Source organism: Myotis daubentonii, chromosome 3, assembly GCF_963259705.1.
Source record: "Myotis daubentonii chromosome 3, mMyoDau2.1, whole genome shotgun sequence".
Lineage (NCBI taxonomy): Eukaryota > Metazoa > Chordata > Mammalia > Chiroptera > Vespertilionidae > Myotis > Myotis daubentonii.
The window spans coordinates 157,320,939-157,346,921 of NC_081842.1; the positions used below are offsets into that span (position 1 = coordinate 157,320,939).

Consider the following 25,983-nt stretch of genomic DNA (forward strand, 5'->3'; position numbering starts at 1 on the left):
TGTATGCATGGGAAAAATGGGAATCTTTGGCCATTCAAGAGAAAGGATAGTTTCCTTGTACATCTATGGTCAGACTACACATGTCCAAACCTCTGCCGCAACCCGCGTGGCTAGAGAGAACAAGAGACCTGAGTAGGGGTGACGGGAGATTAAGAAAAAGGAAGACACAGAGACATTATACAAGTAAAGCTGGGACCAGGTGGGACACTGTTTTCAGATGGAGAGACAGCTACTCAGAGGTAGTGTAGCACATTTATTATATACAGCATGATACCATGAAGTTTTACTAGAATTTAAGAAAAAGGAAATTATTTTAAATCATGCTTAAAGATTAAGCTGCATTCTTCATTCTTGTGGCTTCTCATAATTGTCAGACCTGGATGAATCTGGATAATAGCATCCGCCCCTGGCGCCTGAGCTAAAGGTCAGGACTGACAACATTCCTCACCTTTAGCAAGGTATGTTTCCAGGGAATGGCTGTGTGGACACCGCAGGATTCAGCTGACAAATTTGCTCAGGTGCTCTCCCAGGCACGCTCCACACAGACCACCATGTGAAGCCTTACAGAAGAGCAGGGCCCAAGTGCAGGTTGAAGCACATGCTTTGGGTACTTGCTTAGTAGAAGACTGATCTGGAGTATGTTCCCCACACAGCCCTTCTCTAGCAGCACTGTCCTTTCAACATGGTGTGACTTTTAAACTTAGATGGAAGTTACTAGTTTAAAGAAATGGAGGTGGTGAAAGTGTTTTTTGTTTTTTTTTAACATCTTTTATAGCTTGAATGAATATACTTCTCTTTTCTCTTTTGAACCAAATGAGGAGTATTAGGCTTCATATCTATTCAAAAAATCATTTATAAATACACCCTTAAATATAAGGTTTATATATCCACGGCCTTTTAAAAGGTTTACATTTTTTTCAACAGCTAATGAAGAGAAATATTTGACTATCCAACCTGCCTTTATGTGAGTTTTATTAAATTATTTAACCAATGAAGAGTCCTAAACAAAAAAGAATATAATATAGCATAGAAGGTATATAAAATGTATGAACTAAAAAAAGATATAAATGTTGATAATATTGAGTGATATTCTATTTTCCTGTGTCAGGAATCAAATTTACCTGGAATAGTGGATTCTCTCTCTTAAATTTCCTCAATGTATAATGGGGAAGATATTCTATGGTTTTCCTACTTGTTTGTTCTGATTACAACCCTTTAGTTCCATATACTTTTTCTCATAACCTATTGCTATGGTAATTTAATCTATTTTTTAAAAAATTCTTCTTACATGTGAATAAGAAGACTGTCAAGCATCACTCCTGTAATAATTATATATTTAAATTCCATTAGGATAATCTTTATATTTTTCTTCTGTTTTTTTTTTTTTTCCTCATGGGCCCGACATTCTGTAACTCTCTAGACTCCTGTCCATTCCTTCCTATAAATCTTACCATAAGATATTTTTCTTATAACCTACATATAGATTCTAATGACTGACCAATCTAATCCAAGGGTAAAGGATAGTATTTTCATGGTCTCATAGGAAGAGTGAGACAGTGGCATTAGGTCAAGATTTAAATCTGAGCTTGGCACACTCTCTTCTTGTGTGACCTTGAGAAAGTTCTTTTCCTGACCCTCCTGGTGACAGGGATTCCTGCTTCAGAGGGTTTTTGTGAGGATTAGAAAAAAAGTGTATGTAACGCGATGCCTGGCTTATAGAAGGTTAGTTTTCCTTTCCATAAATGTTAGTTTACCTTTCTTCTGGTTCTTCTATGTCATGTTTTAAGAACATAAAATTAAGGGTACCATTTAAATATTCTCCTGATAGCCATTCTACATACATGACACGTGGTCTGTACCAAGTTCACCATTTAAACTGAAGAATTATGCTTTGACATTTATCACCATGCCACTACCCTGTGGTCTAATTATTAGTTTATTTGGTGGGAAATTCTATTAATTACTCCTCTTCTCCATCATTGATAGGTTCCATAAGGCGTTCATTCAGTTGCCCTCGGTCCATCTCTTCTCAATCACCTTGTAGTGCAGACATCCGCCCTCTCTCTGCTCAACAAATGATGTCAGCATCACGGACAACTTCATCATGTCGGTCACATTCCTTAAACCGTGCTTCCTCCTATGTGAGGCATCTGCCTCATAGTAATGATGCCAACTCTAATTTTCAGATGGTAAGTCGTCTACTTTGCTCCTTTTGAGATTACAGGAAGCATTGTTCTAAGATTTAGGTGGCAAAGGGATAAGCTGGGAGGAGGATAGATTGAACCTCATCATTCAGTTTATGGTATCATGGAGTTTGGATTGCTTAATCTCTCTTAACCTATCACGTAGTATGAACTCTTACAAGGCAGACCAGAATATCACAGAACTTTAGAATGAACACTGTGAATAGCATTTTATTTTCCACTTGCTTATCTACTTATATAAAAACCCTGGGTGGTGTTCATCACGACCACCAGAACTGCAACCAAGCGGAAGGAAGTCAGTCCTGCAAGGGTTGTCTTAGCAACGGCTGTGCCCTCCCCTGAGCTGTTTCCCGGAGCTATTTCCTGTAAGGGCAGGGTTTGAGGCAGGAACCTACCCTGGGAGCCTGGAGGCATATCTTTAGAAAGTGTGCTGAGCCAGCACAGCCAAGGGTGAACCTGAGTGGGGGCAGCTGAAAGGCTTAGAAAAGACAGACAAGAGAATAAAAGCCAGATCTCTGTGGGATGCTGCTTCTCTGAGAGACAGCGACCATGCCCACAGCCATGCCTTTATTTTATAGCAGATGCTACGAGGCAAAGTAAGGGCATGACCGAGATGTTTACAAACATTCTCCTGGGTTTCTATCCTACTCAACTACATGCAATTGAACTCTATCAAGCCCACATCACTCAGGCATGTGGGGCCACCTGTTCAGACCATAGGTTCAAGCTTACAACTACAGCTGTTGGCTATAATTATGCTGGGAGGGCCCTGCCCTCCAAGCTGGGACTTGCACGTGGCAATGAGAGGACTGTGCCCTCTTGTCAGTCCAAGGCTTGAACCTGTCCAAAACACTGTAGTGGCTCCCCACAATAAAGTTTTAATTCTGTTTCTTTGTTACTAATGTTGTGGTCCCATCCCATAACAAAGAAACAATTTCCAGAGGATGAGGCCCAGGAATTAGGATTTTAAAAAGATTCCCAGGTGATTCTAATGTGCAGCCAAGGTTGAGAACCACTGCTATAGATAATATTAAATATATATCTAAATGTGCAATTCTTTCTCCAAAAATTCAAAAATTAAATGAAAAAATTTGGATATACTCGATGGAGATTTTCACACATATTTGAGTGATGATTCCATTGATTCCACAGATGATGCTAAAAAGGAAAATTTTGCCATCGAATTTCTTAATAGTATTACTCCTTTGGGAATGCCATGTCATAAATTAAAATTGAAAGTGGGTGCAATTATCATGCTATTGAGAAATCTCAATAGTCAATGGGGTCTTTGTAATGGTACCAGATTTATTATCAAAAGATTACGACCTAACATTATGGAACCTGAAGTATTAACAGGATCTGCAGAGGGAGAGGCTGTTCTGATTCCAAGAATTAATTTGTCCCCATCTGACACTAGCCTCTCATTTAAATTGATTCGACGACGGTTTCCCATGATGCCAGCATTTGTGATGACTATTAATAAATCACAAGGACAAACTCTAGACAAAGTAGGCATATTCCTACCTGAACCCATTTTTGCACATGGTCAGTTATATGTTGCTTTCTCTCGAGTTTGAAGAGCATGTGATGTTACAGTTAAAGTCTAAGTACTTCATCACAAGGGAAATTAGTCAAGCACTCTGAAAGTGTTTTCACTTTTAATGTGGTGTACAGGGAGATATTAGAATAAGTTTAATCACTTTATCAGTCATTGTTTGCATCACTGTTGTTTTCATATCATGTTTTTGTTGTTTTCATATCATGTTTTTGTCGTTTTTATATCATGCCTCTGTTGTTGTTATATCCTTTTGTTACTGTTTATTTATTAATAAATTTATATATTATTTTCATATACATTTTACTAATTTCCTTTCATCTCTCACACTTCTATTATAGAGAAAGGGCAAATAGCAATATTAAAATATCTCTGCTAATTAATTCCCTTTTAAAAAAAATATATTTTATTGATTTTTTACAGAGAGGAAGGGAGAAGGATAGAGAGTTAGAAACATCGATGAGAGAGAAAACATCCATCAGCTGCCTCCTGCACACTCCCCACTGGGGATGTGCCCGCAAGCAAGGTACATGCCCTTGACCGGAATCGAACCTGGGACCCTTGAGTCGCAGGGTGATGCTCTATCCACTGAGCCAAACTGGTTAGGGCAATTAATTCCCTTTTAATGTGCACAAATTTTGTGCACTGGGCTACTAGTGTAGTTGATAATTTTGTTGAAAATCATCTGAGGAAATATATGATTTTATAGTGTATTATGCAGTATATTTGAAAATTTGGAGAAATTTGTTGTGTGGAAAAATTTTTAATGGGACTGTTGACTAATAGGCTAAAAAATAAACCATTGTTAAATTATCCTTAGAGTACTGTAATACAACATTGTTTATGTTTTCTGTATATTAAATTAACATATATTATTCCCTCCTTAGCATGAGTCCCAGAGATTCAGTATTGAATAAGTTAGTGAATTTATTTGGCTATCAGACTTGTAGATGCTGAAATAGATAATGCCAAGTACATTCACAAAAACCAGACATTTATTTAATTTGTTTATTTACTGTGGATGATGTTTCTAAATGGAAGAGTCTGGAAGATATAAGTGAATGAGTTTCACTTGTTAACAATGAATGATTTTTTTCTTTTTTCCTAATTAAGAATCGCCAAAGGTATATGTAGTAAGTGAAACTTTTGACCAGGAAGTCTTTTTTAACTATTCATATTTATGTTTTAGCATTTTGAGATAAATAAAATGCAACTGTGTGGAAGTAATAAAGATATTATTGGGAAATCATACCCACTTAATCCTAAGAATTTAATTCTAAGAATAAATGTAAAATAATTTTCTTTTGCCTTTTTTATTGTTTTGATTTTTTTAATTAAAAGTGCATTGTTTTTACCTAGAAATATCTTTCAGACTATAGTGGCACAATGAAATAAGACCCCCTCCAAATATCTGTATTCTTTCAAATTTAAGAGTGAGACTTTGCGGCAACCAAGAACAAAAGAACAAGAAGAGGATCTAACAAGTCAGACCTTACTTGTTCTCAAGGACATGAAGATCCGTTTTCCAGGGAAATCAGATGCAGAAACACAACTTCTGGTAGAAGATGTGAGTATTTGACATGTATAAAATTCCAAGGAGCTCATTCCTTTTATTCATCTTAGGATATTAACATTTATTTACCCATGGAGGCATTCTCAGTGACATAGTAAACTCAACTGATGCTCTCTTCAACCTCCTCAAGCTGCAGAAAATACAGTGGCTATTTGAATTATTATGATTCATGAGCAGCGAGATTACCTTTATAATTAGCAATGCAAAATACCTTTTAGTGCATTGTCCCATTTTAATGATGCAATCAAGTGAAAATGATTCATGTTATTCAATTATTGCTCTTAATAATTAAAGAACTATCAAGTTAAAGCTGCTTCTATAAAGATTTAGAAAGATCTAATATCGAATTGATATGTAATTAAAAAAAAGTGGGCTTTGGGCATAAAATATCGAGAATGTGACACCCTGGATGATTTTGGTCAAATTTTGAAATGGCTTATGCTCTGTTTTTCTTGTTACACACACATTTGCACCACCCAGTGGAATATTCTAAAATGGCAGAGTCCTAAAATTCACATTAAACTCAATGACTTTTCCTAATTAGAAAGGTCCAAGTTATTTAAATATTTTTGGTGAAAGAACATTTCTTAATTTAAAGTTCTGTCTCTTCATTCAAACATTCTTTTTAATTGCTGTTCGTAGATTCCTTAGTAATAGAACTTTATTTTCTGGTTTCCCTAATATTATTATCTTTCCAGTGGAGAGGACACCATCTAGTGGCCAGTTGTAGGATAAAAACCAGAGCTATGCACTTGGCCTTTTTTCACTTTTTGGCATTACTTTGGTCTAAAGCAACTATCTAGAAACAAATAATCAAAAATGACTTTATTTGTTTAAAAAATCAGTCATGAATATTTCTATTTTGAAATCATGACATAGTTGTAACCAAAACGCCCAAATATTTTGCATTATGTTGTTATATATTTTTTAAAAAGTAAAAATAGCACCTTGCCTGCAAATGAGCTGCTATTTGTCACATCAAGGGAAAAGGAACACAAATTGATATTATTTGTAAGTCACTATGCTAAATATGGTTTTATTTATATGTTATCTTATTTAATCAAGTTCATTCTAAATATAGCCAATGACTTTGTACCAGACATTTTGCTTCTATTTCTTAGCTATATTAGTAATATACTACTGTTTTGAATCATGTAGAATAACAATTAAATAATCAGAGAATAGAACTAATATTTGTGGCTAATGTGATTGTTTTACCAAAAAACATGGGCTTACATAATTAATAACTAATAATTAGATCATTAGATTATTAGTCATTAGATTATTTACTATATGTTCACTATATGCAGCAAATATTTTAACCTGTTTGTTACAGTATATATTACTAGAATATATATTCAGAAATTTTGCAGATTTGACAAAAACAAAACAAAGGAATAATGTAATCCTAGTTATGGATTACATTATGGGCTATCTTCTAATGTATTATTCAATATTCTGTTATTATGGGTGATATGGTAAATACAGGTTTTGAAATTAAAATGGAAAATCTACATCTTGGGCTTCTTTCCAAACCTTATATGCCTAAAGACATTTTACTTCCACTTATTAGAGACTGTGTGCTTTTTACAGCAAGAAGCAAAAAAATTTGGATTCAGATGGCTTCTTAACCTTATGTTAGAAATCCTTGCACATGTCTTTTTTATTAAAGTAGACATTCTTCATTGCAAGTAATATCATAGTGCTTTCATTTCACAAATTCAGTACTAAAACCAGTTTCAACCCATTTATTTACTTTTTACTTGTTACTTTTGAGGAAAATTCTAGATTAAATTTCTTAATGTTTCTCTTCCATGACAGATCCTTGATAACTGGAAGTTTCATAAAGCCAAAGTGGCTTCATATTGGCTCATAAAATTGGACTCTGTAAAACAACGAAAAGTGAGTAATGATTCAAAACAAGTTTGCCCTTTTAGATCGTCTTAAACTAGAATGATTAGGCCACATTCATAGTCAAACTATATATTTATTTGTTTACTCATTTCTTCAACAGATATGAATTGCATACCTGCTATGTTATAGGCAATGTCCTAGATTCTGAGGATAAAAAAGTGAATTAAAAAAAACCTATGGTCTCAAAGCTTACAAACTTGAGTGGAACAGGTTCAAGAGTAAAAAAGATAGAGAGGAAGGAAACAGCTAGTACTGGCATTCTTTGCAAGCAATTTTGCCGTTGAAGGGAAAAGAGATGGGGGTTAATGACAAGTTTCCTTTAAAGTTGAAGAGATTTAGCCCTGGCCGGTGTAGCTCAGTTGGTTGAGTGTTATTCTTTGCATCACAAGGTCACAGGTTTGTTTCTCATCAGGGCACATACCTAGGTTGTGGGTTTCATTCTTGGGGCTCAGGCAGGAGGTAAGTGATTGATGTTTCTCTCTCTCTCTCATCTCTCTCTCTCTCTTTCATCCTCTCTCTCTCTTCCCCTATATCTAAAAAAGAAATCAATAAGCATGTACTTGGGTGAGGACTAATAATAATAAGATGAAGAGATTTACAGTTTGTGTGCTGATGAGAATGATCTAGAAGAGAGGAAAGAGAGGTGACAGAAAGTCCTTAAGCAAGTAATCAGGGGAGGTTTGTCCTAACAGGAGCATTAATTCTAATTATCTAATAGGAGGGAAGGCAGAGGCCATGGCAGTGTTGTGAGAAGATGTGAGGGCTTTAGAGATTTGAGCAGGCAGTGGAAGGTATGTAACAGTTATCTTGGAGAGTAGGAGACGGGTGTGGCCACCAGTCTGAGGGGCCCATCAAATGCATTGCAACATTATTTTGGGGGAGAGATACAATTTTATTAGCTTTAGTGATGATGTTGTATTCCTTTAGTAATGCAAGCTGTTATTTCCCCTTTCTAAGATTTATTGCAATAAGCTGAAAGTTGACACTAATTAAGTGATTACCTAACTTACGTACTCATCCGAGTAAACTGAACTCATTATATTAACACATTCAACAAATACTTTCTTGGTGCTCTGGCATGTGCCAAATATTGTGCTACTGTTGAGGAGGGTATAACAAAGCTGGTAACAGAGGTAGATTGCAAAACACATTACAAACCCTGAATAGATTTTTGCCATTTCACTGACTATTTTAATCTTGCTTGATTAAAATGAAGACCTTTTATTAGAATAAGTGTTCTGAGTTTTCTCAAGTCCATGTACTTTTTGTAATCTAGAAGTTAGAATAGTGTAGGTAAGTTGCTGATTAAAACAAAACAATCTAGAAACAGATTAAAGAATTTATAAGATGTTAACACATGATAAATGTGACATTTCAAATCAGTGGAGAAAAGATAATTGTTCCCCTAAATGATACTGAAACAATTGAGTACCTATTTATAAGAAAATTAAGTTGTAGCCTTATCTCTTACCATATACAAAAATAAATTTCAGGTTACAATTTTAGGAATTGTATGTGTAAAAAAGAAAGTATTAAAAGTTCAAAAGAAAACATAGAAGGATCTATATATATAAAAGCCTAAGTGACCATTACGACCGAACGACTGGAACAACCAGAACGACTGGTCGCTATGACATGCACTGACCACCAGAGACAGATGCTCAGTGCAGGAGCTGTTCCCTGGTGGTCAGTGTGCTCCCACAGTGGGAGCGCTGCTCAGTTGACAGACCCGTCCTGGTGGCCTACCAGCCCAGCTACAGCCACTCACTCCCTTAGTGGTGCTGCAGGTCCAATCTCTGGAGAATGGACCAGCGCTGCTGGCAGGATCCCAACAGCGCTGCCAGCCTCCTGGAAGTCAGCCTCAGGCACCGTGGCTACTTCCTCTCCCTAGACGCTCTGCAAGGAAGAAAGGATATAAAAGTGGCTGCCCGGTGGCTCCCGACAACTGGTGCAAATGTCAGTGGGATGGATCCAGATCCTGGGCAGGCGAGGGCGTCCCACCGCCTGCCTGGAGGGCCGATCTTGTCCTGGCCCCCTGCCCCCTGGGAACCCCACCTGTGCATGAATTCATGCACCGGGTCTTTAGTATATTTATAATCCTAGAATGGGAAACAGTGTCTTAAGAAAGACCTAAAACTCAAAAATATTAAAAAAGTTTGACCTATTTGATTACATAAAAACTTACCAATGGCAAAAAACTCCTTAAACCAAGCTGAAAGGCAGAAGCAGTGAGGGAGATGGAGGTATTTGCAGCACATAAAACCCAAGCACCAGTAAACCAACACCTCCTATGAATCAATCAGCAAAATAAACTATTCTATAAATACTAATAAATAAAATGGCAAATGTATAAAAAGGCTATGAAAAGACAATTTATGGATCTTCAAATAGCCAATTCATGTATAAATAGATCCTTGGCCTCACTAATGATGGAGGAAAAGCAAGTAAGAACCATCAGATTGGCAAAAATTAATAAGACAGATGATATCCAGTCAAGGAAATAATGTGGATAAAAGGGCCTTTATCAAACAATTAGAGGGAGAATACATTGGTACAACCCTTTAGAAAGATAATTTGCACTACCTATTAAAATGATAGGTGTCTGTAACCTAATGACTCAGCAAAACCACTTGCAGAACTCTATCCTACAAAATAATTGCTGAGTGAGAGACTTTGAGAAGGCAGAATGAGCCGTTAGCCTGCAATGTAGGTCTGACATCTGGGAGTGAAAGGCAAAAGGGTGGAGTATGAAGACCCTTAGACTTTAGTGAAGTTCTGAGAAAGACCTGGCCAGCTGATGGGGAGCCCAGAACAAAGATTGCTTTTCTGGGAATCAAACTGGGCAGAAGTGGTCCCTCTCTGGTAACCCACCCTGTTGGATCCTCAGCCAGGAGCAGTCTGGGTAGAGCATAAGCGTGGCTTGAGTGTTGCAGTGATCCTGAATAGAGACGCTGTCAGCTAACTTCACTCTTGGAAACAGGTTAATTCAAATGGCATGTCTCCATGGCTGCCACAAAGGCTGGGTGGGGTGTGATTTAAGTTGACAAACATTTGTTGGTTGCCAATTTTGTGCATGAACAGTGGCACTGGGGATTTGCAGAGTTGTTTCTTCATTTATTTCTTTGCGTATTCAACCATGCATTGAACAAGAGTAATTGAAGGACTACCACGTCCTGAGCACCATGCTAGATGTGGAATGCACAAGATTCGTAAAAATCTCTTCATTCCATTCAGAGACCGTTGTTGAAATATGTGTCTCACTGTTTCTGTTCCAGGATCTGAGCATTTGCTGGTTGCTCATTAGAATGTTGTAAAACTCTTAGATAAGAATGCCATACACATGAGCTCTTCCACATGCCTTATTTCAAAGTTTCCTTAATGGGTGTAAAATGTAAAGGTCAAAGATGTAGGGATTAAATACTGAAAAGAATCCTCACCAGGTGAAAATGGGAACAGCTAATCTTACTAAATGCCATGTTGTGGTAATTTCACACTTGCATAATTTAGCTTTCTGCCAATAATGCAGTTGCTTTATATAGTTTGTAAGGAATATATGAAGTATGAAAATATTGCAGTGTTGTGTTTTGTGAAAAATGCCAAATTTACTGAAAAGTTTTGTCTTTAGGCATAAACTAAGATTGGAGGATGAAAAGAGATAAGTAGTAATATTAACATGGTACTATATTTGCATTTATTTTAGGGTTCTAAGAGATCTTTGTTTATCAAGTACTTTTTTCCTCTAAATAATCATTTTACTTTAATACCTACTATAGTTGCTTCTGCATGCATTTTGATGTTATTATTTTCCATCTCTTTTTTATTTGGGCAAACATAGATGCTATACAGAGCTGTTGGTTTTGCATCAGCAAAAATGCCTTTACCCTATGGCCATGGCTGTTGCATACATCCTTAGTACAGCATGTAGTAATGTTAATGTTACATCTAATCCTCCTCACCTCATGCCATTATTTTAATTTAGGACTAACTGTTCAGCCGAATGGAGCAGTTTGTCATTCAATATCTGTATGTTCTTGTAAAAATATGAAGTTGTCTCTCTGCTTTATGCCTTCAAATGTGTTGTTTCATATGGAAAAGACACATCTTTTCATTTTATTAATTCTTTCATTGACCGAATCTTCCATTTACTTTTTCCCTTGGAGAACTTAGTATCGGATTGGGATGTTTTTAAAAGTCACAATGTCGGAAACGGATGCCCATGTTCTGTATGTTTGCCTACTTGAATCCACAGGTAAACATAAAGGGCACCTTGCGGATCATTTGTTTTTGTGTTTCAAAAGTTTTTATTTTCCATCCACTTTCTTCTAACCCCAAAGCACCCAGAGGTCTAAAAGAGCGTTACAAAAAGAACCTACACTGATTTACCTCACCCAGCCGGCCTTTCCAAACTTAGTTAGTGGGTGTTTTACTAAAGGGGCAGTCATTGTCTTCCCATCTGTATGGTCTTTTTTTTTTTTTTTAAATATATTTTATTGATTTTTTACAGAGAGGAAGAGAGAGAGATAGAGAGTCAGAAACATCGATGAGAGAGAAACATCGATCAGCTGCCTCCTGCACATCCCCCACTGGGAAAGTGCCCGCAACCCAGGTACATGCCCCTGACCGGGATCGAACCCGGGACCTTTCAGTCCGCAGGCCGACGCTCTATCCACCGAGCCAAACCGGTTTCGGCCATCTGTATGGTCTTTTAAACAAACTAGTCCTTACACCAAGGCCCCGATGGAGGGAGTGCCTCGGCAGCCTTGTTTATACACAGCGATCCCACCCATATTCCCAAGTATTACTTAACTGGAGGTGAATTTGAATCTTAGAAGAGACCATTTGATTCTCTTCTAGGGTAGTATTCCATTGTGTAAATGGACCACAGCTATTTTATCCACTCATCCATTGATGGGCACTAGAGCTGCTTCCAAATCTTGGCTATTGTAAATAGCATTGCAATGAACATAGGGGTGGATATACTTTTAAATCAGTGTTTTGGATTTCTTTGGATAAATTCCCAGAAGTGGAACTGCTGGGTCATAAGGCAGGTCCATTTTTAGTTTTTTGAGGTAACTCCATATTGCTTTCCACAGTGGCTGCACCAGTCTGCATTCCCACCAGCAGTGCACAAGGGTTCTCTTTGCTCCACATCCTTGCCAGCACTCATTTATTGATTTATTGATGATAGCCATTCTGACATGTGTGAGGTGATATCTCCTTGTGGTTTTAATTTGCATTTTTCTGATGATTAGTGATGTTGAGCATCTTTTCATGTGCCTACTGGCCATTTGTATGTCCTCTTTGGAGAAGTGTCTCTTCAGGTCATTTGCCCATTTTTTAAATTGGATTTTTTTTTTTGGTGTTGAGTTGTATAAGTTCTTTATAAATTTTGAATATTAACTCCTTATCAGCTGTATCTCTGGTGAATATGTTCTCCCTTTCAGTGGGTTGTCTTTTCAAAGGATTTGCCTGTGCAAAACCTTTTTTATTTTAATGTAGTCCCATTTGTTTATTTTTTATTTTGCTTCCCTTGCCCGAGGTGATAGATCAGAAAAAATATTGCTACGAGAGATGTACTACCTCTGTTTTCTTCTGGGATATTTATGGTTTTGAGTCTTCACATTTAAGTCTTTAATCCATTTTGAGTTTATTCTTAAGTATGGTGTAAGAAGATGGTCTGTTTCCATTTTTTTTTTGCACTTATCTGTCAATTTTTCGAACCTATTTATTGAATAGACTTTGTTTACCCCATTACATGTTTTTGTCTCCTTTGTCAAATATTAATTGACCATAAAGACATGAGTTGATTTATGGGCTCTCTGTTCTGTTCCATTACTCTGTATGTCTGTTTTTCCAGTAGCATGCTGTTTTGATTACTATGGTCTTGTAGTAGTTTGGTATTAGGTAGCATGATTCTTGCAACTTTGTTCTATCTCAAGATTTCTGTGGCTATTCAGAGTATGTTGTGGTTTTATATAAATTTTTAGAATATTTGTTCTAGATTGCTTTGGGTAGTATGGACTTTTTAATGGTGTTAACTCTTCTTACCCATGAACATGATATATGATTCCACTTATTTGTATCTTCTTCATTTTTTTTCTTCAGGGTCTTGTAATTTTCTGAGTATGGATCCTTTATACCCTTGGTTAAATTTATTCTTAGTATTTTTTTGAAGCAATTGTGAATGGGATTCTTTTCTTAGTTTTCCTTTCTGATAGTTCATTGATGGTGTATTAAAATGCAACAGATTTCTGGATATTTAATTTGTATCCTGCTGCTTTACTGTGTTCATTGATCAGTTCTAGTAATTTTTTGGTGAAATCTTTAGGGTTCTCTATATTCTGTATTATGTCATCTGCAAATAATGACAGTTTTACTTCTTTTCCAACTTGGATGCCTTTTATTTCTTCGTCTTGTCTGATTGCTATGGCTAGGTCTACTAGTACTAAGTTGAATAAAAGTGATAAAAGTGGGCATTCCTGTCTTGTTCCTGATCTTAAGGAAAACACTTTTAGTTTTTGCCCAGTGAGTGTGATGTTGGCTGTGAGGTGTCATGTATCGCCTTGATTACATTGAGGTATGTTCCCTCTATTCCCACTTTGCTGAGAGTTTTTATCATAAAAGTGTGCTGAATTTTATCAGACGCTTTTTCTTCATCTATTGATATGATCATGTGGTTTTTATCTTTCAATTTGTTTATGTGGTGTATCATGTTTATTGACTTGTGAATATTGTACCAACCTTGCATGCCCGGAATAAATCCCACTTGATTATGATGTATGTTCTTTTTGATACATTGCTGGATCCAGTTTGCTAATATTTTGTTGAGGATTTTAGCATCTATCTTTATCAGGGATATTAGCCTATAATTTTCTTTCTTTGTAGTGTCTTTGTCTGGTTTTGGAATTAGGCCAATTCTGGCCTCATAAAAGGAGCTTGGGAGTCTTCCCTCCTCTTGGATTTCTTGAAGTAGTTTGAAAAGAATAGGTGTTAGTTCTTCTTCGAATGTTTGGTAAAATTAACTAGTGAAGCCATCCAGTCAAGGACTTTTGTTTGTTGGGAGTTTTTTAATTACTGCTTTAATTTCACTATTGTAATCTGTCTGTCCTCTGTCCAGATTCTCTGATTCCTCCTGAGTCAGTTTTGGAAGATTGTAGGTTTCTAGGAGTTTATCTATTTGGTCCAGACTGTCCAATTTGTTGTCATATAATTGTGATAATATTTTCTTACAAACCTTTGAATTTCTCTGGTGTCCGTTGTTACTTCTCCCCTTTCATTTCTGATTTTATTTATTTGGGTCCTCTCTCTTTTTTTCTTGATGAGTCTGGTTAAAGGTTTTCGAATCTTGTTTATCTTTTCAAAGAACCAGATCTTGATTTCACTAATCTTTTGTATTGTTTTTTTAGACTTTATTTTGTTTATTTTTGCTCTGGTCTTTATTATTTCCTTCCTTCTTCTCACTTTGAGCTTTGTTGTTGTTTTTTCAAGTTCCTCTAAGTGAAAAGTTAGATTATTTATTGAAGATTTTTCTTGTTTATTGAGATAGGCCTGCAATGCTATGAATTTCCCTCTTAGGACCACTTTCACTGTATCACATAGATTTTGGGTTGTTGTGTTCTCATTTGTATTTGCTTCATGGTATCTTTTGATTTTTCCCTTGATATTATTGTTAACCTACTCATTGTTTAGTAACATGTTGTTTAGCCTCCATGTATTGTGTTTCTTCATTTCTTCTTCTTGTGATTGATTTCTAGTTTCATACCATTATGGTTAGAGACGATGCTTGATATGATTTCACTTCTTAAATTTATTGAGACCTGTTTTTGTGTCCTAATATGTGGTCTATCCTAGAAAATGTTCCATGTGCATTTGAAAAGAATGTATATCTGCTGCTTTCGGGTGAAAGGCTCTGAAGATATCAATTAAATCTATCTGATCAAGTGTGTCATTTAAGGCCACCAATTCCTTGTTGGTTTTCTGTCTGGAAGATCTCTTCATTGATGTCAATAGCATGTTGTAATTGCTTACTGTGACTGTATTACTGTCAATCTCTCCCTTTATGTCCATCAAGATTTGCTTTACATAGTTAGGTGTTCCTATGTTGGGTGTATAAATGTTTACAAGGGTTATGTCCTCTTGTTGGATAAAATTTAATCTTCTTAACTACAGTAGTCTGGCTTGCCATCTGTGTCATATACTGAAATTTCATGAATGCATTGATGTGTTTGTGGACGTTTTATTTTTATTTATTTATTTATTTATTTATTTATTTATTTATTTATTTATTTTGGTCTTTTTAAAAACATTGTGGACTTTTTAACCTGTGCTTTCGTTCAGTTATGAGTGATTGTGTGTAATCATTAAATATTTCACAAGCTTCCATATGTTGAAAGCATTTTTCTGTATTACATTTATTTTCCAAATAAAATTAAAATAAATAAATAAATAGATATTTTTTTTTATCTTTGACTTTGACACACACACAAATACACCAGATTTTTCAATATTTTGTGTGTTCCCCCCCCACTAGGTTTTGGACATAGTAAAAACAAATATTCGCACAATTCTTCCACGCATCTGGAAGGTGACTGATGTCGATGAACTACATTTATATCGGATTTTTAACCGGGTTTTTAATCGCTTACTCTGGAGTCATGGCCAAGGACTATGGAACTGTTTCTGTGATTCAGGGTAAGTTTGAAGTTATTTTTTATTGTTGTCATTTGAAATATTTTATGGTTAGTTATAAAAGTAGCTCAATAAAAAGATTGAATATCTTTTTTTAAAATATATTTTTACTGAAGGAGAGAGAGATCGAAACATCAATGATGAGAGAGAATCATTGATTGGCTGCCCATTGCATACTCCCTACTGGGGATTGTGTCCACAACCTAGACATATGCCTTGACTGGGAATCAAACTATGAACTCTTGGTCCTTAGGTTGACACTCAACCACTGAGCCATACTAGCTGGGAAAAGATTGAATTTCTTTTTTTGTTTGTTTGTTTTATTGCTTAAAATATTACAAAGAGTAGTACATATGTCTCTTTTTTTCCCCACTTGACCTTTCCCCGGTCACCCCTAAACCCCAGTGTCTTGTGTCTATTGGTTATGCTTATATGCATGTATACAAGTCCTTTGGTTGATCTCTTACCCCCACCCCGCCCCAACTCTCCCCGGTCTTCCCATTGTAGTTTGACAGTCTGTTCAATGCTGTTCTGCTTCTGTATCTATTTTTGTTCACCAGTTTATAATGGTCTTTATTATCCATAAATGAGTGAGGTCATGTGGTATTTTTCTTTCATTGACTAGCTTATTTCACTTAGCATTATGCTCTCCAGTTCCATCCATGCTGTTGCAAATGGTAAGAATTCCTTCTTTTTTACAGCAGCATAGTATTGCATTGTGTAAATGTACCACAGTTTTCTAATCCATTCATCTGCTGATGGGCACTTATTCTGTTTCCAAACTTAGCTATGGTGAATTGTGCTGCTATGAACATAGGGGTGCATATATCCTTTCTGATTGGTGTTTCTGGTTTCTTGGGATATATTCCTAGCAGTGGGATCACTGGGTCAAATGGGAGTTCCATTTTTAACTTTTTGAGGAAACTTCATACTGTTCTCCAAAGTGGCTGCACCAGTCTGCATTCCCACCAGCAGTGCACGACTATTCCCTTTTCTCCGCATCCTCTCCAGTTCTTGTTCTTTGTTGATTTGTTGATGATGGCCATTCTGACAGGTAGGAGATGGTAACGCATTGTTGTTTTGATTTGCATTTCTCAGATGGTTACTGACTTTAAGCATGTTTTCATATGTCTCTTGGCTTCTGAATGTCCTCTTTTGAAAAGTGTCTATTTAGGTCCTTTGCCCATTTTTTGATTGGATTGTTTATCTTCCCTTTGTTAAGTTGTATGAGTTCCCTATAAATGTTGGAGATTAAACCCTTATCGGTGATAACATTGGCAAATATGTTCTCCCATGCAGTGGGCTTTCTTGTTGTTTTGTTGATGGTTTCTTTTGTTGTGCAGAAGCTTTTTATTTTGATGTAGTCTCATTTGCTTATTTTCCCTTTAGTTTCCATTGCCCTGGGAGCTGTATCGGTGAAGAAATTGCTTTGGCATATGTCTGAGATTTTGTTGCCTTTGGATTTCTCTAGTATTTTTTATGGTTTCCCATCTTACATTTAAGTCCTTTATCCATTTTGAGTTTATTTTTGTGTATGGTTTAAGTTGGTGGTCTAGTGTCATTTTTTTTTGCATATATCTGTCCAATTTTCCCAACACCATTTATTGAAGAGACTGTCTTGACTCCATTGTATGTTCTTGCCTCCTTTGTCAAATATTAATTGAGCATATTGTTTCGGGTTGATTTCTGGGTTCTCTATTCTATTCCATTGATCTATATGTCTGTTCTTGTGCCAGTACCAGGAAGTTTTGAGAACAGTGGCTTTGTAATACAGCTTGATATCTGGTATTGAGATCCCACCTACTTTGTTCTTCTTTCTCAGAAGCTATTAAATTTAATCTTCTTAACTATAGTGCTCTGGCTTGCCATCTGTGTCATATACTGAAATTTCATGAATGCATTGATGAAAGGAATGCTACCTTTCTCTTGCAGCTATTCGGGGTCTTTTTTTATTCCAGATGAATTTTTGGAGAGTTTGTTCTAGGTCTGTAAAATATGCTGTTGGTATTTTAATGGGGAGTGCGTTGAATTTATAGATTTCTTTGGGTAGCATGGACATTTTAATGATGTTGATTCTACCAATCCATGAACATGGTATGTTTTTCCATCTGTTTATGTCTTCCTCTATCTCTTTTTTCAAAGTCCTGTAATTTTCTGAGTAGAGGTCTTTTACCTCTTCAGTTAAGTTTATTCCTAGGTATCTTAATTTTTTTGGTGTGATGGCAAATGGGATTGCTTTTTTAGTCTCTCTTTCTTAAAGTTCACTATTGGTGTATAGAAATGCCATAGATTTATTGGCGTTAATTTTGTATTCTGCTACATTGCCGAATTCATTTATCAAGTCTAATAGTTTTTTGATGGAGTGTTTAGGGTTTTTTATGTACATATCAAGTCATCTGCAAATAAGGACAGTTTTACTTCTTCTTTTACAATTTGGATGCCTTTATTTCTTCTTCTTCTTGTCTGATCACTTTGGCTAATACTTCTAAAACTATGTCGAACAGGAGTGATGAGAGTGGGCATCCCTGTCTTGTTCCTGTTCTTAGAGGAAATGGTTTTAGTTTTTGCCCATTGAGTATGATGTTGGCTGTGAGTTTGTCATATATGGCTTTTATTATGCTGAGGTATGATCCTTCTATTCCCACCTTGCTGAGAGTTTTTATCAAAAATGGGTGTTGGATTTTGTCAAATGCTTTTTCTGCATCAATGATATGACTATGTGGTTTTTATCTCTCAATTTGTTTATGTGATATATCACGTTTATTGATTTGCAGATATTGTACCATCCTTGCATCCCTCAGATAAATCCTACTTGGTCATGGTGTATGATCTTTCTGATGTACTGCTGGATCCAATTTGTTAGGATTTTGTTGAGGATTTTGGCATCTATGTTCATGGGGGACATTGGCCTAATTCTCTTTCATTGTGTTGTCTTTATCTGGTTTTGGTATTAGGGTGATGCTGGCTTCATAGAATGAGCTTGGAAGTGTTTCTTCCTCTTGAATTTTTTTTTGGAATAGTCTGAGGAGGATAGATTTTAGTTCTTCCTTGAATGTTTGGTAAAACTCCCCTGTGAAGCCATCTGGCCCCGGGATTTTGTTTCCTGGAAGCTTTTTGATTACTGCTTCATTTTCTTCCATAGTTATTGGCCTGTTGAGATTTTTAGGTTCTTCCTGATTGAGTTTTGGAATGTTGTATTTTTCTAGGAATATGTCCATTTTCTTCAGGTTTGTTGGAATAGAGTTGTTCATAGTATGTTTTAACAATCCTTTGTATTTCTGTGGGGTCTGTTGTTATTTCTCCTCTTTCATTTCTGATTTTGTTCATTTGGGTCCACTCTCTTTGCTGAGCCTGGCTAGAGGTTCATTAATCTTATTTATCCTTTCAAAGAACCAGCTCTTGGTTTTGTTGATATTTTGTATTGGTTTTTTTTGGTCTCTATGTCGTTTATCTCAGCTCTGATCTTTATTATTTCCTTGCTTCTGCTTACACTGGGCTTTTCTTGTTGCTCTCTCTCTAACTCTTTGAGTTGTAGGGTTAGGTAATTTTATTACCATTTTTTTCTTGTTTTTTAGGCTTGTAGTGCTATGTCCCATAGGTTTTGGATTGTTCTGTTTTCATTGTCGTTTGTTGCCATGATGGTTTTTACTTCTTCTTTGATCTCTCTGGTAACCCAGTCATTGTTTAATAGCGTGCTATTTAGTCTCCATGTGTTTGATTTTTTTGTATTGTTTTTATTGTAGTTGATTTCCAGTTGTATGCCATTGTGACCTGAGAAGATGCTTGATATGATTTCTATCTTCTTAAATTTCAAGAGACTTTGCCTGTGACCCAATATATGGTCTGTCTTTGAGAATGACCCATGTGCACTTGAGAAGAATGTATATTCTGTGCCTTTGGGGTGAAATGTTCTGAAAATGTCAATTAATTCCATCTGATCTAGTGAGTCATTTAGGATTGATGTTTCTTTGCTGATTTTTTGTTTAGAGGATTTGTTCAATGGTGATAGTGGGGCATTAAAGTCCCCTACTATGATTTTATTGCTGTCAATCTCTCCCTTGATATCCTCCAGAAGTTTTTTTACGTATTTGGGTGCTTCTGTATTGGGTGCATGTGTGTTTACCAGAGTTATTTCTTCTTGTTGGATTGCTCCCTTTAGTATTAAGAAGTGGCCTTCCTTATCTCTTTTTATGTCCTTCACTTTGAGATCTAATTTGTCAGATATAAGTATTGCTACCCCAGCTTTTTTTTTCATTTCCATTTGTCTGAAAAACCTTTTTCCATCCCTTAACCATCAGTCTGTATGCATCTTTTTTTCTGAGGTGGGTTTCCTGTAGACAGCAGATATATGGGTCATGTTTCCTTATCTACTCAGTTACCCTATGTCTTTTGATTGGGGAATTTAATCCATTTACATTTAAAGTTATTATTGAAAGGTATTTGTTTGTCACCATTCTTATTCTTTACCCCTGTGTTCCTTCTTCGTTTCCTCTTTTTTCTTTTTACAGCAGACCCTTTAGCATTTCTTGCATTGCTGGTTTGGTAGTAATAAACTCCCTTAGTACTTTTTTGTCTAAGTAATTTCACCCTCATTTTTTATTGATAGCCTTGTTGGGTACAGTATTCTTGGATTCAGACCCTTCCTTTGCATGACTTTGTATATTTCATTCCATTCCCTTCTAGCCTGATGTGTTTCTGTTGAGAAATCAGTCATTAGTCTGATGGGGGATCCTTTGTAGGTAACTTTCTGTCTCTCTCTAGCTGCTTTTAAGATTCTTATTTTGTCGTTGGTGTTTGCCAATTTAATTATAATGTGCCTTGGCGTCAGTCTTTCGGGGTTCATTTTGTTTGGGACTCTGTGAGCTTCTTGGATTTGTGTGAGTTTTTTCTTCCCTATATCAGGGAAGTTTCCTGTCATTATTTCTTCAAACAGGTTTTCTATTCCTTGCTCAGTTTCCTCTCCTTCAGGTACCCCTATTATGCGGATGTTGTTTCCTTTCGTGTTGTCCCAAAGTTCTCTTAGGCTCTCCTCCTGCTTTTTAATTTTTTTTTCTAGAAGCTGCTCTGCTTGGATATTTTTTCCTACCTTGTCTTCTAGCTCACTGTTGCGGTTCTCTGCTTCTTCTAGTCTACTGTTTATGCTTTCTATTGAGTTCTTTATTGCAGTGATGTCATTTTTCATTTCTTCTTGTTTCTTTGTCATTTCCTCTTGGTTCTTACACATATTGTTGAATTTCTCTTCCATTCTTTTCATCCACTTATGACCATTTCTCTGAATTCTTTCTCTGACAGGTTGCTTGCCTCCATTTCATTTACTTCCTTTTCTGGTGATGCCTGTTTTTCTTTCATATGCGGGCTGTTTCTTTGTCTCCCCATGATCTCTCTTCCCCGGGTGTCTGGTTATGTTGTTCTCTCTCGACTGAACTGATTTAAAGGCACAAAATACAACATAACAAGGCACAATGCACAAGGCACTGAACACAAATATATTCACGATACTAATAACTCCAAATAAAGGTTACCACCAGAGAAAAGAGAATTAGGGGATAAGAAAGAAAGAAGAAGAGAAAAAGAAAATAGAGAAAAATAGGAGTGCAAAAATGAAATTGGGAAAAGGAAAAAAAAGTAAGAGCGAAAAGAAAGAAAATAATAAGAAGAGGGGAAAAACTACTTATATGGGAGAAAACTGCAATAGAACAGCCACTAATCCCAACAAATGCCAGCAACAGATACCTAGAGATGAATGTAAACTATAAACAACAACTAATATCAAGTGAGGCAAGGGAAAACAGAAGCAAAAAATAGCCAAAAACAAAACAAAGAAACAAAAAGAAAAAGTGAAACAATCTCACAAACAAGCATAAAAAAAACAATATAATCAACAAGCAAACAACAACAAAATGACAGAGAGAAAAAAAATTGGATAGTGAAGAAAGATAAGAGAGGTGTGTATGGACTTAGAGCAGGGGATTGGAAATTAGATATATAAGTAAGGTGAAATTTTAACAGGGGGTAAAAAGAAGGAATAGGGAAAATCTAAAGCAGGAATAGGGTAAGAGAAACAGGGCAACAAAAGAGGAAAAGTGAGGAAGAGAGTGTTGGCATAAAGGTAAAGTTGAGATAGAGTAAGATGATGCTAAAGGAAAGATGAAAATAGAATGTAGAACACTAATCCCAAAATAAAATAAAGATAAAATAAAGTGACATTTTTTAAAAAAGGTAAAGTAGTAGTAGTAATAATATTGATTAAAAATAAAAATGTAATAATTAAAAAGGTAAAATCAAGTGAGGAAAAAACGAAAAAAAATTAGTTTCTTAAGTAAAAGGTGAAAAAAAAATAAAAATGTGCAGAGTAGTGAAGGTCCTCTACTCTTCTGTTTGGCACACCTTTGTCCTGTCAGGTATTCAGGAAAGTATTGAAGTTCCCTGCAATACACTGCTCCTCTGTGTTGTAAACCACAGTCCTGATTTTAAAGCAGGCAGCATTTCTTTGTTTCCCAGACTGCCTTTATTTGTGTTTACAGAAGACTCAATTTGTGATTCAGCCCCTGGGTGGCAGTGTTTCTGGATTGACCTCCGGGGCTATAAGTCCTCTCTAGCCAGTAGTTAGGTTTTGTTTTCCCTATCACACTTAATACTGGTTTGGGAGAACGGACTGCCCCAGAGCTGGTTCCTTGATCGTTACTCCCCACTCTGATTCCCAGGTTCCACAAAAACAACTTTCCCCTGCAGTCTCTGTGAGAGTCCCCAATTGGGCGATCCTATGTATTGGGTTTAGTAAACAAAAGCAAGGATTTAAAGAGAAAAAAAGAAAAAAGCCAGAGTAAGTGCGCAAGTTCGCAACCTCCACCGTCCAGCTCTTCGCACAATTCTCCCAACGTCTCTTCTGCATGTCCTCTCTCCTCTGGCACTAAGCAGCCTGCACACTGGCAAAATCTGAGGCTGCCTTTTTGCATCCAGTCCAGCTATGGGCTGATTTTTATAGTTCCCTTTTGCCAGCAGCCCTACGGATCCCCTTCCACACTCGCGGATCACGCTGGCCACAATGGCCTCGGACTTTGTGGGGTGCAGACTTCCCCTGCGCATTCCTCTCTCCAACCTGGATTACAAACCACACATTTATCTAGGCAAAATCTGACCTTTCTGTGAGGAGGAGCAGGGCTCATCTGAGTTCACATATCCACGCTGCTTGAGATCCAGTGTTCCTGGATTCGTAGCTGGTCCCTGGGTGCCATGGTTGCAGGGTCCCTTGATGTATACGCTTCCGATAACAGTCACTCAAGATGGCGCGGTCTCGGGGCAGAGCCAGCCACTCCGGGAGAGATTTCAGCAGCAGTGGAGGCTGCCCGGTTAGGGGAGTCCGATCCGCAGTCGCCAACAGCCCCCTCGGAGTATAGCTATCCGTCACTCACAAATTTACACTCTTGGTACGTCCACACACTCTCCTTTCATTCTCTCACTCACACACTATCTTGCAGTCTGCCTTCCTGTCGGCAGCCATCTTTTCTCTCTGAATTTCTTTAATAAGCTCTTAAAATAGGAATTTTTATTACTTGTAATTTTTAGTATTCAACTATAATTTATAACAGTTAAACTGACTTATTTGAGATGATTAATATGACAACACCATCTAACTAATTGGATCCAGGATTCAGGGAAGAGAAGTAGTCTTAATGAAAATCTCAATATCCGTAACGTTCTTCTACTGTTGCCTCTATGTAGCAAACTTCGAAAATCATGGCTCTATTTCTGCTCCTCTTCAGAATTTTAGTCCTGCCATATTTGTTATGACTCATTATCATTTTAGCCTTGTGATGATATCTAAAGCCAAACATTTCATATCACTCTTTTATTAATAAATGACTTCCCTTTTGGACCTCTCTTAGTTCTATCGTATGCTCCCAATAGTAAAGGTTAAATATCTGAGGAACTCCTGCATCTTCCTTTTCCTTCACTGTCTTTATTCAATCATCTGCTAAATCCTATTAGTTTTTCTGTCACATTCCCACTATGGCTACTCCAGATTATTTTTCATTGTTCTTAACAATTATCAAGTACTTCTGTGTTAAATACTTTTGGAGATACAAAGTTGAATCTAACATGTATTTGGTCCTCAAGAAACTTTTAAAAAATGGTAATATACAACTCACTATTTGCCAGGCACTGTTCTAAACACTTTACATGTATTGAGTGATTAAATCCTCATAACTTGACTTGAAGCAGGTTCTCTGATTGTCTCTTTTATAAACAAGGAAACTGAGTCACAGTTAGTTGATAAGGACCTAGTACACTGGGATTCAAACTCAGGGAGCCTGGCCCCAGAGTTCATGCTCTTAACCAGTAATCTCTGCTGTCTGTAATAGACAAAATAAGAGATATACAAAAGTAATTATTAGAAAAGAGAAAGAGATAAAGGATTTCAGAGAAGAGGAGCCTTTTTGGTAGAAGGTGGAATTAATAAATTTCTAGGCATTTTTTTCTCTCCAATGTTTTGTCTCTTTTATCCATCTTGCTCTCAGGGTCATTTATTAAAATCTATAGTGATTTCCCACATTTATCATTAAAGTCTAGACTTCTTCTCTAGAGGTTCAAGACTTTCTAATATTCTGCTTCTTTCTTATTTCTCCAGTATTCTCTCTCGTTACTCTCCTACTTGAACTCTGTTCTAGAAAAACAAACTCACTATTTTTCAAATATCTTAAAAATGTGTCCTTTTCTTCTTTTGAGCTGTTGGTATCATTGAGTATCTGACTGGGATGCTTTCTATAAGTCTGTTTCTCCAGTTCCTACGTAATTTAAACCCTATGTAAACACTCAGACTATATACTTCCTTTGTAAAACCTTAACTATTGTAGTTTGAAATGATCTCTGAATGTCCTCCATTTAAATATTCTAGTCATCTACTACTGATTTATTTATAGCATTTACAGACTTATTCTCACCACCATAATTCTCCTCAACTGCCATTCACCAACATGGAGAATGCATAAGGTGCTCTGCAATCTGAGAATAATCATAGCTATACATTATTTCCACAGAGACTTAAGTGAGACATTGGAACTGTACATTATGGCCCCTTTGAAGTTCTCTCAATGTGAATTCATAATTGGAATTTTTGTTTGTTTGTTGATCCATGGTTTGGAATGCCACACATGAATCCAAGCTACTCTCCACCATGGAAGGCAGTGAGATAGTCTGCTACTGATATTGGACTTGATAGCTTTAATGGAGTTGATAGCTTTAAGTCCTTGACATAATATCCAATGCCAGACACTAAAGATGCTCATAAAGTGGTGGTTCTTTGCTGTTAGAGCTTCTTTTCCCTGAGCTATTTTGGTAATACACTCTAACTTAACTCAGAATTCTTTTCTCTTGTTTCTTTTCTCTTGTTCCCAGTTTTCTCTGGTGGCATATATTACTGCTAGTAATGATAATGAGATGAACATTTATTGAAGGCTTACTAAATGCCTAATATTGTTTTACATATTAAATATTCTTATAATCACCACAGCAATATTTTGAATAATATATTATTATTATACTGATAAGGAAATTGAAGCATAAAGAGAATAACTTGTCCAAGTTCTTATAGTAACTAGATGAGCCTGGACTTAAATCCAAGTTGTCTGAGTCAAGCACTCAAGTTCTAAATTCTGTGCTTCATTAACTTCCCTCAAAGTAGCACTGCCAGTGGTTGCCAAGCACCTGGGCAGGTGGAGTGAGAGTAGATTTGAATCCATTTCTTTATAAACTTCGTGGTTTATAGAGGTGAGTTTAATACTAGATTTAATTTTGTAGCTTTACAAATGAGTTTCTTAGGCTTCCTCAATTTTCTGAAACCACGTGGTGGTGTGTGTGTCTGATTTTCATTTTCGACCCAGAATAGTTCTACTTATATTTTAGATCATATCTAGTCAATGTATACTCCTTTAACTTTGGCCTAACAGCCTACTAGTCAGGTTAACACTGTACTCTTATTTCAGTTCTGAAGGAAAGATTTTAATAAAGCGTGTAGCTATCTTTCACAGTTAGGTGTAAAATCTTGGAAA

General features: G+C 36.5%; 1 protein-coding gene across 6 annotated transcripts in view; it reads left to right on the plus strand.

Moving 5' to 3' along the window:
- Window positions 1-25,983, plus strand: part of TTLL7 (tubulin tyrosine ligase like 7) — a 141,203-nt gene that overhangs the window by 95,140 nt on the left and 20,080 nt on the right. For all 6 annotated transcript variants that reach the window (XR_009451954.1, XM_059689058.1, XM_059689057.1 and 3 more), the window contains 4 exons: window positions 1,987-2,189; window positions 5,192-5,326; window positions 7,154-7,234; window positions 15,777-15,937. Coding sequence is in view for 5 of the 6 variants with exons in the window: in XM_059689058.1 (XP_059545041.1) it covers window positions 1,987-2,189; window positions 5,192-5,326; window positions 7,154-7,234; window positions 15,777-15,937 (580 nt within the window). In the remaining variant the exon portion in view is untranslated. The remainder of the gene's footprint in view (window positions 1-1,986; window positions 2,190-5,191; window positions 5,327-7,153; window positions 7,235-15,776; window positions 15,938-25,983) is intronic.